The 13,676-nt window shown below is 40.9% G+C and overlaps 1 protein-coding gene across 8 annotated transcripts in view; it reads left to right on the top strand.

The window, feature by feature from the left end:
* The window catches only part of MPHOSPH9 (M-phase phosphoprotein 9), a 62,953-nt gene continuing 49,277 nt past the window's right edge, over positions 1–13,676 (top strand). For 6 of the 8 annotated variants that reach the window (XM_038763184.1, XM_038763182.1, XM_038763180.1 and 3 more), the window contains exons 1-4: positions 1–79; positions 7,096–7,384; positions 8,261–8,408; positions 11,563–11,652. In XM_038763184.1, the coding sequence (XP_038619112.1) occupies positions 7,275–7,384; positions 8,261–8,408; positions 11,563–11,652 (348 nt within the window). In that variant the 5' untranslated portion in view covers positions 1–79; positions 7,096–7,274. Of the gene's footprint in view, positions 80–3,850; positions 3,906–7,095; positions 7,385–8,260; positions 8,409–11,562; positions 11,653–13,676 lie in introns of those variants that run through there. The other 2 variants (XM_038763178.1, XM_038763183.1) reach the window with 2 other exon arrangements.

The following is a 13,676-nucleotide window of genomic DNA, read 5'->3' as shown; positions in this document are numbered from 1 at the left end:
CGCTAGGGTTTAACGGTCGCGAGAGCCAGCCCCTCCCCCCACCCGGCTATTAGAGATCAACCGCGGGACAGATCTGCAGGTAAGGGGGACCTGCCGGGTGGATGAGGGGACAGCGCTGAATCCCCGGGGCCTGTAAACGGATGCAATGCTGTGCAACCACTGTGTCCCTCCCGGGGGAGAAGGCGCGGGCCGGAGGTGGCAATGTAGCCCCGTTTGGAAAGGGAGCCTCGCCTGTTGGGGGCGCTAGAGCGCGTCCGGGCTGCTTTTCTAGCTTCCGGTTCGTAATTGACAGGCCCGCGGACCAATCGCAGTGCGGCTTTTGGCTGAGGGGTTCGGCCTTCCGCCCGCCCCCTCGGCCCAGGGCTTTCTTGGCGGAGTTTTCGGCCTGCTGTTATTTTTCCTCAGTCCTACCGTGGGGGTGGTCGCCAGGGCGATTACTTTGGTTTCTTAAACACCCCTTTTCTCCTCCCCATCCTTGACTTCAGTCCTCTTCACTCATTCATTCATTCAATCGTATTTATTGAGCGCTTACTGTGTGCAGAGCCCTGTACTAAGCGCTTGGGAAGTACAAGTTGGCAAAGCCCTTCAAAGCCCTACTGAGAGCTCACCTCCTCATTCATTCATTCATTCAATCGTATTTATTGAGCGCTTACTGTGTGCAGAGCACTGTACTAAACGCTTGGGAGGTAGAAGTTGGCAAAGCCCTTCAAAGCCCTACTGAGAGCTCACCTCCTCATTCATTCATTCATTCAATCGTATTTATTGAGCGCTTACTGTGTGCAGAGCACTGTACTAAACGCTTGGGGAGTAGAAGTTGGCAAAGCCCTTCAAAGCTCTACTGAGAGCTCACCTCCTCATTCATTCATTCAATCGTATTTATTGAGCGCTTACTGTGTGCAGAGCACTGTAGTAAGCGCTTGGGAATCAATCAATCATATTTATTGAGCGCTTACTATGTGCAGAGCACTGTACTAAGCGCTTGGGAAGTACAAATTGGCAACATATAGAGACAGTCCGTACCCAACATTGGGCTCACAGTCTAAAAGGGGGAGACAGAGAACAAAACCAAACATACTCACAAAATGAATAGAATAGATATGCACAAGTAAAATAAATAAATAAATAAGTAGAGTAATAAATATGTACAAACATATATACATATATACAGGTGCTGTGGGGAAGGGAAGGAGGTAAGGCGGCGGGGATGGAGAGGGGGACGAGGAAGTACAAGTTGGCAAAGCGCTTCAAAGCCCTGAGAGCTCACCTCCTCATTCATTCATTCATTCAATCGTATTGAGCGCTTACTGTGTGCAGAGCACTGTACTAAGCGCTTGGGAAGTACAAGTTGGCTACATATAGAGACGGTCCCTACCCAGCAGTGGGCTCACAGTCTAGAAGGAGGGACTCTAGAAGGTCTCCTCCAGGAGGCCTTCCCAGACTGAGCCCCCTCCTTCCTCTCCCCCTCCCCATCCCCCCCGCCTTACCTCCTTCCCACAGCACCTGTATATATGTTTGTACAGAGTTATTACTCTATTTTACTTGTACATATTTATTCTATTTATTTTATTTTGTTAATATGTTTTGTCTTTTAGACTGTGAGCCCACTGGGGCTGTCTCTATATGTTGCCAACTTGTACTTCCGAAGTGCTTAGTACAGTGCTCTGCACACAGTAAGCGCTCAATAAATACGATTGATTGATTTTTTTTTGTCTGTCTCCCCTTTCTAGACTGTGAGCCCGCTGTTGGGTAGGGACCGTCTCTATATGTTACCAACTTGTACTTCCCAAGCTCTTAGTACAGTGCTCTGCACACAATAAGCGCTCAATAAATACGATTGAGTGAATGAATGAACATACAGAGACGGTCCCTACCCAACAGCGGGCTCACAGTCGGGAGCCACAGGGCCACGCATTTATTGAATGTTTAATCCCTGCAGAGCACTATACTAAGCGCTTGGAAAGAGCACGGGCTTTGGAGCCAGAGGTCATGGGTTCAAATCCCGACTCTTTTTATTACTCTATTTTTTATTTTATTTGTGCATATTTATTCTATTTATTTTATTTTGTTAATATGTTTTGTTCTCTGTCTCCCCCTTCTAGACTGTGAGCCCGCTGTTGGGTAGGGACCGTCTCTATATGTTGCCAACTTGGACTTCCCAAGCGCTTAGTACAGTGCCCTGCACACAGTAAGCACTCAAGACATACGATTGAATGAATGAATGACTTCGCCAACTGTCAGCTGTGTGAGTTTGGGTAAGTCACTTCACTTCTGTGCCTGTTACCTCATCTGTAAAATGGGGATTAAAACTGAGCCTCCCATGGGACAACCTGATCACCTTGTAACCTCCCCAGCACTTAGAACAGTGCTTTGCATGTAGTAAGCGCTTAACAAATACCATCATTATTCTTCTTATATAAAGTAGCTCGTTGTGGGCGTGGAATGTGTCTGTCATTGCAGTATAATAATAATAATGATGGTATTTGCTGCTTCCTATCTGCCAAAACCTGTTCTTAGCGCTGGGGTAGATACAAGATCATCAGGTTAGACCCAGTCCCTGTCCCTGTCCCATGTGGGGCTCACAGTCTCAATCCCCATTTTACAAATGAGGGAACTGAGGCACAGAGAAGTGAAATGATTTGCCCAAGGTCACACAGCAGAAACGTGGCAGAGCCGGGGTTAGTGAAGTGACTTGTGCCAAACACTGTTCTAAACGCTGGGGTAGATACAAGGTCATCAGGTTAGACCTAATCCCTGTCCCACATAATAATAATAATAATAGTAATGGTATTAAGCGCTTATTATGTGCCAAGCACTCTTCTAAGCGCTGCGAAGGTTACAAGGTGATCAGTTTGTCCCACGGGGGGCGCCCAGTCGTAATCCCCATTTACAGATGAGTGAACTGAGGCACAGAGAAGTTGTGACTTGCCCAAAGTCATATGGCGATCAGTCTCAGTCCCCATTTTACAAAGGAGGGAACTGAGGCCCAGAGAAGTGAAGTGACTCGTCCAAGGTCACACAGCAGACACGTGGCAGGGCCAGGATTAGAACCCGCAACTTCCTGACTTCCAGCCTGGTCTCTATCCACAATGCCATGCTGCTTCTCGAGCGCTTTGTGGAGTGCTTTGCACACAGTAAGCGCTTAATATGGACGAATGAGCAGTAGACAGGCACATGCCGTGTCCACAACGGTGCCTGTGGTGGCTACCTTTTGTAGATGAAATTCCTCCCTCCCCCTGACCCCTTGTCCGAGGTGGGCTTCGCCATGCAATATCGAAGCGCTCTTTGTCGAGAGCCCTGGTTTGACCGCATTAATAAAAGCCTTCAATTGCAAGGACATGTCGGAGAGCTGTATATCTCAGCCCCAGTAGGTTTTTGAATGACCATATGGACAAAGTGTTCCTGAGGAAAACTATGTTGTGACAGTGTTAATAATAATAGTAATAATAATGGTGGCATTTATTAAGCACTTACTATGTGCAAAGCACTGTTCTAAGCACGGGGGAGGTTACAAGGTGATCAGGTTGTCCCACGTGGGGCTCACAATTCATTCATTCAATCGTATTTACTGAGTGCTTACTGTGTGCAGAGCACTGTACTAAAAAGCGCTTGGGAAGTACAAGTTAATCACAAGTACAATCTTAAGCACCATTTTACAGATGAGGTAACAGGCACAGAGAAGTTAAGTGATTTGCCCAAGGTCACACAGCTGACGGTGGATTCAGGATTTTTTTTTTTGATGGTATTAATAAAGCGCTTACTTTGTGGGAACAAAAATACCTCTTCCTGACTGCTGCAGGACGAGGTGCGGGAGAATAGAGGCCAGATGCTTGAAATGCCAATACCCATCATAAAGGTGGCGGATGCTTGGTCCATATTGGGCAGGGTACAGACCAGCTGAAAATCAGGTGAATGCCCCCCTAATTTTTATGAATTTCTCTGAGAGCTCACCGCCTCCAGGAGGCCTTCCCAGACTGAGCCTCTTCCTTCCTCTCCCCCTCGTCCCCCTCTCCATCCCCCCCATCTTACCTCCTTCCCTTCCCCACAGCACCTGTATATATGGATATATGTTTGTACGTATTTATTACTCTATTTATTTTACTTGTACATATCTATTCTATTTATTTTATTTTGTTAATATGTTTGGTTTTGTTGTCTGTCTCCCCCTTCTATACTGTGAGCCCGCTGTTGGGTAGGGACCGTCTCTATATGTTGCCAACTTGTACTTCCCAAGCGTTTTGTACAGTGCTCTGCATTCATTCATTTAATCGTATTTATTGAGCGCTTACTGTGTGCGGAGCACTGTACTAAGCGCTTGGGAAGTACAAGTTGGAAACATATAGAGACGGTCCCTACCCAACAACGAGCTCACGGTCTAGAGGGGGAGACAGACATTAATGCAAATAGATAAAACAATCAATTACAGATATATACAGATACATATGTGCTGTGGGGAGTCATTCATTGTCATATTTATTGAGCGCTTACTGTGTGCGGAGCACTGTACTAAGTGCTTGGGAAGTCCAAGTTGGCAACACATAGAGACGGTCCCTACCCAACAACGAGCCTGCACACAGTAAGCACTCAATAAATATGATTGATTGATTGATTCTCACCGCTGCTGCTATAGATAGCAGCATGGCTTAGTGGATAGAGTACCAGCCTTCATTCAGTCGAATTTATTGAGCACTTACTGTGTGCAGAGCACTGGACTAAGCGCTTGGAAAGTACAATTTGGCAACAGAGCCAATCCCTACCCAAAACCGGGAGTCAGAAGGTCATGGGTTCTAATCCCGGCTGCGTCCCTTGTCTGCTGTGTGACCCTGGGCTAGTCACTTCACTTCTCTGAGCCTCAGTCACCTCATCTGCAAAATGGGGATTGAGACTGTGAGCCCCATGTGGGACAGGGACTGCGTCCAACCTGATTTATTCCTGTCCACCCCAGCACTTAGTACAGTGCCTGGCACATAGTAAGCGCTTAACAAATACCACAATTATTATTATTATAATGATCATTTAAGCACTCAGTAAATATGATTAATTGATTGAAGCACATTCTGGAGGTGGGGTTTCCTTTTTCCTAGCCCTCAGCATGGTTTCTAGACTGTTCTTCCCCCTAGACTCTAAGATCATTGTGGGCAGGGAATGTGTCTCTTATATTGTGTTGTACAAGAATTTAGTACAGTCCCCTGCACATAGTTTAAGCACTCAATAAATCCGAGTGATTGATTTATTTATCTTTTAGACTGTGAGCCCACTGTTGGGTAGGGACTGTCTCCATATGTTGCCAACTTGTACTTCCCAAGCGCTTAGTACAGTGCTCTGTACACAGTAAGCGCTCAGTAAATACGATTGATTGATTTATATGGCAGCTGGTTGGCCAGCCGGATACTTCAGCTTTACCAGCCCAACGGTTTCAACTTTAACAGTACTGTCCTCTTTAATTGCACTAGCCCGGAATGCACTAGACTTCATCGCACTGGCCGTTGTGGAATGGGGCGAATGGGAGAAATGGGAGAATAGGGAAACAATTTTGAAAGTCGCAATGGGGGAAAGGGGAGGAAAGTTTAAAGAGGGAGGGAGTTAGGGTGGCATGTGAAAGGCTCAGGAGCAGGGGGGCTGAGGAGAGAGTTGTGGTTAGCCTATCATTCATTCAATTGTATTTATTGAGCACTTGCTGTATGCAGAGCGTTGTACTAAGTGCTGGGAAAGTACAATTTAGATTGCCAAGCAGCTCATTGACCTGACTCAATACAAATATAGTAATATGGCTATAATAATAATAATAATAATGGTATTTGTTAAGCGCTTACTATGTGCAAAGCACTGTTCTAAGCGCTGGGGTAGGTACAAGGTAATCAGGTTGCCCCATGAGGGGCTCACAGTCTTCACCCCCATTTTACAGATGAGGGAACTGAGGCCCAGAGAAGTGAAGTGACTTGCCCAACGTCACACAGCTGACAAGTGGCAGAGCCGGGATTTGAACCCACGACCTCTGACTCCAAAGCCCGTGCTCTTTCCACTGAGCCATGCTGCTTCCCCTGTATTGCTCATCTATGATTGAGAACCCAATTCTGGGTACTTTTGATAAAAATAGGGTATCCAATCTTCTTTCAGGACCCAATCCCCCATTTATAGTTCCCCACTGTACTCTCCCAAGAGCTTAGTACAGTGTTTTGCACACGGTAAGCACTCAGTGAATGCCATTGATGATAATACTGTTCCTATGCTAACACTGGCTCTCACAGCATAGCGTTCAGAAACCAATAGTGCCATTAGTCTGAGGGTTGACTAATATTATTTTTAGTACACTATGAAGTGCTTACTATGTGGCAAGCATTGTGCCAAGTGCTGGGGTGGGGGCAAGATAATCGGATCACACATAGTTCTGTTCCTCGTGGGGCTCAACCCTCTTATACCAGATCCAGATACGTCTGATCTTGGTTAGGCGTTTCCTGAAGTGTTTAGGATATTTTGAGGTGCCTTTCTAAAGGAGGCCTAGTGTATCAGCGAATGATTTGTCTTTGTAGACACAACAGAATAAAATTTCAGGTGACCCCGATTCAATTAGATAGTTTTTGGATGTACATTTTTGCAACTGATTAACTTTGGAATAATTTATTAGTGAAGTAGTTATCTGTCAGATTTTACAAGTTCAGGTTATTTGAAAAATCTGGAATATCACAAAAATGGATTTTGGTACTTTGGAAGGATCAGTATGTGTGTGCTTGTATCTCTCTCTCTCTACATACGGAATTGGTGCCTCAGGACTCTCCGTCTTCTCTTTCCTTCTTGCCTTTTCAGTCTTTCTTCCCACTACCTGCTAACCTGTGTTCTATTTCTCCTACCTGTTTTATTGTCTGTTCCCTCCCCAGTACGTTTTAAGCGCCTTGTGGGCTGTGATTGTGTCCACCAACCCTGTTGTACTTTCCCAAGCACTTAGTATAATGCTCTTGCACACAGTACACACACAATAAACACCTTAAATTGATCCCAATATGCACTGGGTGGATTTGTGAAAGAGAAATGAAACTCTCCCAAGTTGTGGAAATATTTAATTTGGTAGCTTTTCATTTTTGTCATCTCATTTTTTTCCAGAATGTGTCCGAAGTTTAGAACATTCATGTTTCTGGATGTTAGGAACGGAAAATGCTCCTAGACGATGAAGCATCTGAGGATGAATCAGATTCAGTTTCTTCAGACAATGAAGCTACCTTTTGAAATATGTGACAATTCTTCATTTTAAATGATAGCAACATCCCTAATGGACATACATTATGGAAGATTTGGACTTGGTGAAAACTATACACGAAGCCTCTCCATCGTCTGTAGAATCTGATGTCAGAAGTACTCATCATTCTGTTGGATGTAACTTAAATAATAGCAGGTAACATTGGAACAGAGAGCAGTATGAGGCAGTTAAGGCCCAGACCTTGAGGCTATTAATCGATGTCTTAGTTATGCATTTAAATAGTTCCCCTCTTCACCCACTCTAGTTATATTCAACTGCTCTTTATGGACAATTCATGATTTTTTTCCCCCCTGAGGATTGCTCATTAGCACTGTAATTTATATTTAAGACATTAAGATATTTTGCCTGTATTTGGGATTTAGTATCTTTTGGTATATTTTTCCTTCTCTAAAGTGTTATGAAACTGACTCAAAGTGTCATTGAAAAATATTTATAAAATGTTGATTCAACCGCTTTTCTAAGCTGTTTTTTTAAAAGTGTGGAGAATGTTGCCTTTCATTCTGAATTAAAACTTCTTAACTGTTGAATTTTGTGACTTTTGGCCCCTTCAGATGTGTTTCTTAAATTCACATTAAATTAGAAGATTTTCCCAGATTGGTGTAGGTATCTTTTAACTTGAGGTGAATTCTAGAGTGTCTCTGTGGTATGCAGGCATGCTTATCAACAGAGGAGCTACAGAGCACAGTACCTTTAGGTATACATCTGTCTGTGTACTATGTACTTATGTAAATTGCATTGCAATTACTTGAAGTGGTATTTTTGCATTTTCAGGAGGGCTAAAAGTCCTTTCAGGAATTTTTTGTGTGACTATTTTTAACAATAAATAGATTGTCCCTTCTGTCTCTTTATTGCTGAGAGTATCTGTGATCAAATTTTCAAGGTATGAGGTTACACTAGGTAGAACTAAATACCAAAAGCTTTTGTACTGCTCATATGAATCGTTTAACTACTGCATTATTCAACATTTTGGTTAATTGAAGAAAAGCATTTCAATTATTTATGTTTCAACAGAAGTAGTCCCCTCCTTAGTACAAATGGGGTATCCTCTTTCTCAGGGAAGACATCTGTAATTCAAGGTGCAGTTGAAGTCCTAACCTCTTTTATGCAAGATCTACAAAACAGTGGAAGGACTGATTCAGAAATTTGGAGGAACTGTGAGGTATCTAATGCAAAATCTTATTTTTGAAATAATGAAATCTAAACAATTGTTAGACTACCTTTACTGACTTCTAAAAATGGTAGCCCCTCCTACGTTGGAGGGTAGAACTAAAATAATTAATATTGAGGTATAATGATCAAAAGTGTAAATAACTTGTTGGATGATTAGGGAATGATTATGTCTATTGAAGAAGATGGCAAAAGTGTCTAAGCATAGACTTCAGATTCACAGTGACTACATGTTATTGTAGTATTAATAGTCTATTACATTCCTATGATTCTTTTATGAAATAGAGTTCAAAGTGTTTTGCAACAGTTAATAAGTTAATTAATCATAATTTTTAAATTTGGTGACCACATATATGCATTTTGTTTTAAAAAAAAAGTTTAAAAAGCTGCTTCAAAGTAACCCTGTTTTCCTTTTAAGCCTTCCAAACATCAGAATGAATTTAGATTCTCCTTGTTTCCTGATCACCTTACTTCTCTAGTCAGTATTTTACCTCAGTCTACAGATTTAGGACTTTAATGTTAGGGAGCCCAGGTTATTTCTATAGTGTGAAATTCTGAACAACTAAAAATATTCCAAGTTCTGACTGCCCTTGATTAGATTTTTCATTATAGTGAATTTCACAGTACAGTATGAATGAAAAAACAAGGAGTTTAGGTTTGATTGATTAGTATTTTTGGATTTCTACAATTCACTTTGTGTTTCGATCTGTTGAACAAAATCCAAGTAACGTTTGTTGCAAAACTGTAAGTTACTAATCCAATAAAGGTAAATCAAATGAGGGTCAGTCTGAATTTATAGCATAATGGCAACTTTCTCATGGAGTTCTTTTATTAGATTTACTTTATATAGTTTTTTGAGTTATGATAATAAGCTATTCATGAACTCAATTTTTAGATATAAAATGTTTTCCCCATTAAGCAATAGTTTATACTAGTTCCTTGTGGGCAGGGAACATGCCTACCAACTCTGTTCTGTTGTATTCTCCCAAGTGCTGAGTGCTGTGTTCTGCACACGGTCAGCACTCAATAGACTTCCCAAGCGCTTAGTACAGTGCTCTGCACACAGTAAGTGCTCAATAAATACGATTGATGATGATATAATTGATTTTTATGCTAAGGAAAATGTTTGCAGGGTGTCACTTAATGAAGCAATTTAAAATGAAATAGATTATGCAAGCCTTTTAACATGTTTTCTTTGTAATTTCAGGTTTGCATTTAGTATTTTATAGCATAAAGTGGTGCCATTTAAAATAATGCACAGCATGCATTTATTAATAAGTAAATCCTGGCTTTTGCCTGCTGCTTTTCCGTTTTTGAAGTTAAAACTTAAGTTCAGTAACAGGATGTGGCATCCACAAAGCAGTTAGAGGTAGAATATTTTACAACTTCTAACAAAACTTAAAATTATTTTCATCAATTGAATGATAGAATTTTGTAGAATTCAGTTAGGCTCCTTCCCTCTAGGGAATCAATAATTCAAAGGTTCCTTTAATTCCTTGGTATTATCATATCTGTATGATTGAAAAAAGTTCTTCAGAGAGTATTGTTAATTAGTAATGCGGTCCTTTTTCATCTCAGCAGTATGAAAATACAAAGATTCATTCATTCAATCATATTTATTGAGCGCTTACTGTGTGCAGAGCACTGTACTAAGTGCTTGGGAAGTACAAGTTGGCAACGTATAGAGACGGTCCCTACGCAGCAGCGGGTTCACAGTCTAGAATGGGGAGACAGACAACAAAACATATTAACAAGATAAAAGATACTGTCATAGTATGATGCTGAAGTCCAGCTCCAGGTAAATCCCCTGAAAAATTGGACATAATTGAGTACTAATTAGATGTGCCTTTTATCCAAATATACTAAAATTAAAGTATATTATTGAGTTGCTTTTGGTATTAAAAATGGGTAAATACAGAAAGAGCCTGTAAAAAGCAAAGAAAAACTGAGGATATGCTATAGTGCTGCCTGTTATGCCAAAAATCTTTCCAAAGCATATTGATTTGGATATGCTGCATTTTTGCCTCTAAATTAGTATTTGTCTATCATGTAGCATAGCACTTTATGGGAACAATTATTTTGACTTCCAGATTAAAAATAATCTCTAAAATACACAACCCAGTGTCAGCGTAGTCTTTTGATAAGAAGATGACATTTCTCTTCCTAATTTTTTTCAATATTAAACATGTTTTCTTTTGTGGGGGTAAAGACCAAAAAAAAAAAACCAACCAAAAAATAAAAAATGGATCTAATGAACCCAGTTCTCTCAGGGTCCAAATTTACTCCCTGGAAATAAATTGGGCCCTTTGGAGAAGCAGAAGGGGATCTTTTACATTGCTACGAACAAAGCAGTGAATGGTCCCCTAGGTGTGTGAGGGTTAATGCTCCTCTCCAAATTCCAAACTAATTTTTAGGGTTATGTGTAATAAATTCCATTCTGTTTTCACAAGTACCTTGCACAGTGCTCAGCACATGTGAGGTGCTCAATAAATGATATTGATTGACTGTCTGGAATCATTTTGAGCACTGGCAGAGTTGAGTTCATGTTTTCAAGCATGACTAGATATAGGATGGATGTTTTCTGCCAAGAACATTTAAAGATTCACCTTGCTTTTTTCCCTCCTCTTCAGTCATGTCACATCTTTTAACTTATAAGTAAATAGTGGCAAAAAGACTATTTTACCCCTCATTTAAAAAACAGAAGTACACAGCGAATAAAACTATGCAATTGTTTACAATTATTTGCTTGTGGCTTCAGGAGGATTAGGCATTGTTGAATCATGTAATTTCCATTCACTTGTGAAGAAGTTGCGGGCAGAGGAACGATTTTATATTTTATTTTTTTTCCTTTACATTTTTTTTAAAAAGCCCTAGCCAGGAGCCAAATGCCTTTCTAAAGTCTAGGGGCTGTTAAGTGGAACGTTGAACATCTAAAAGCCAAAGTTCCCTTGACCACTGGTGGAGTACTTAATTTCGTCCCCTTGCTCGAATCGCCTGCATTCCTTCATTGAACAAGCATCTTCCTGCATTTTAGATGTGGTTAACTTTTTTATTTCCTCTTATGGTTGTCATATTTTGTTCAAAAACTGCCTTTCTTACTAGAATGAAAATGGTGGTGACTGAATCATTTTAATTTGATTTAATAGATCAGGTGGTTGCAATTATTCAGCTTGGTAGAGAAACAGTGTCAAGAGCAGATTGCTGCCCAGCAACAGCAATTCAACAGTCAAATCCAAGTGAGTAATTTTATTCACAATAATCTTAAATTGCATGATTTCTGACTTTTATTCATATTTTCAAAATTTACAGAAGGACCATTACCACAGCGTACCTATTTATTAGTGTATTTCACAACAGGCATAGCCTATGATGCAGTCAGGATATGTTTTGTGGAAATATAGGTGCATTTTGAGTGGTCATACCATGGGGTTACTGTAGATAAGCAAGTCATACAAATTAGAATCTGTTCCAAAACCTTTGGAAAAGTAATATGAAATTCCCCCTCTAGACTTATTCATTCATTCATTCAGTTGTATTTATTGAGCGCTTACTGTGTGCAGAGCACTGTACTAAGCGCTTGGAAAGTACAATACAGCAACATATAGAGACAGTCCGTACCCAACAACAGGCTCACAGTCTAGAATTGGGAGGCAGACGGCAAAACAGAACAAGTAGACAGGTGGTAGTGGGCATGAAACATATTTACCAACTGTATTGTGCTCTCCCAAGTGCTTAGGACAGTGCTGTGCACACAGTAAGAGCTCAATTTAATTCCATTGATTGATGAAATTCTTTTACCTGCACTTTGCTGTAATGGTACGTGTCAGAAAATTATTATTTAATCTTAAATTCAAAGCGTTTATAATAAATGAGGAGTTGTAATGTGACTATGAGTTTCGTCATTTGGGTTGCAGAAATAGAAGCATTTTTCTGACTTGGGGTAGTGGGTTTTCAATTTTATTGAATAATTTGTCCAATTTAAAATGAATAACAGCTTTCTTTTTAAAGCACTTTGTAGTGGACTGATTTCTTTTGAACAACTTCATTCATCTTCAAATGCCTCACTCCATTAACTTCACCCCATTAACTTAACTTCAGTCATATTCATAAATGCTTGGACTCTCTTGAAAATTGATGCAAGATATTTTAATCCCAAAATTTTATTTGGTGGCGGGGCACAACTACTTTTTGTGTGCTTTTTGCAACTTGCAATGGTGCATTGGATTGTTGAATAATAATTATAATGTAATATTTGTTAAATGCTTACTATGGGTTGAGCACTACACTAAGTGCACAATACTCGGGACAGACACATCCCTGTCCCACATGGGGTTCACAGTCCAAGTATTATTATTATCATTATTATTGTATTTTTTTTTTAGCACTTACTATTTGTCAACTACTATTCTAAGTGTTAGGATAGATATGTTAGGTGGGATACAGCCCCTGTCCCAGACGGGGCTCACAGTCTAACTAGGAAGGAAAACGGAATCCCAGCTCCAACCTTTCTGCTGTGTGATCTTGGACGTCATCTAATTTCTCCGTGCCTCAGCTACCTCATCTGTCAAATGGGGATGAAGACTGTGAGGCCTATGTGGGACGGGGACCATGTCCAACCTGAGTAGCTTGTATCTACCACAGCGCTTCGAACAATGCCTGGCACATAGTAAGCATTTAATAAAGGGCACAATTATTATTATAATTATTACTTCCCATTTTAAAGATGAGGAAACTGAGGCACAAAGAAGTTGAGACTTACCCACGGTCACCCAGCAGGTAAGTGGCAGGGCTGAAATTAGAACCCAGTTCCCGTACTCCCGGTCTTGTGGGTTTTTTTTTCACATGGCTCTGCTGCTTCCCTGAAAACTACTGAGGCCCTCAATGGGCAGTGGCTCTTCTGAACGAGTTGCAGTTAATTCATTGCCGTCTGCATCATCCATTTCTAAATTAAGTTGCCACCCCACTTCAACTGCATTTGCTTGGGGGCTTCTTCAACCCCTTGAAAATTTGTCCAGGGCTTCCTTTAAGATCCATTCATTGATATTTGCTTAATCTCTACACAGGTGGGGAGAGGTCAGGGAGGGATTTATGTGCCTTTGGCGCTTAATTGTAGTGTCAGGCTAGTGCGATGCATGAATAGAAGAAGACACCAAGCAACGCTGACTGTTTCACTGAGGTGTTTTTGTCATGGGGCAATTGTAACCCGGGGTGTGGATCGTAGTACAGTCCATCAAACTTCAAAAAGAGATTAATATTGAAT

Source organism: Tachyglossus aculeatus, chromosome 21 (assembly GCF_015852505.1).
Source record: "Tachyglossus aculeatus isolate mTacAcu1 chromosome 21, mTacAcu1.pri, whole genome shotgun sequence".
In the NCBI taxonomy this organism is placed as follows: domain Eukaryota; kingdom Metazoa; phylum Chordata; class Mammalia; order Monotremata; family Tachyglossidae; genus Tachyglossus; species Tachyglossus aculeatus.
Note: the sequence above shows the minus strand (reverse complement) of the source record. Positions and strands in the feature narration are given on the sequence as shown.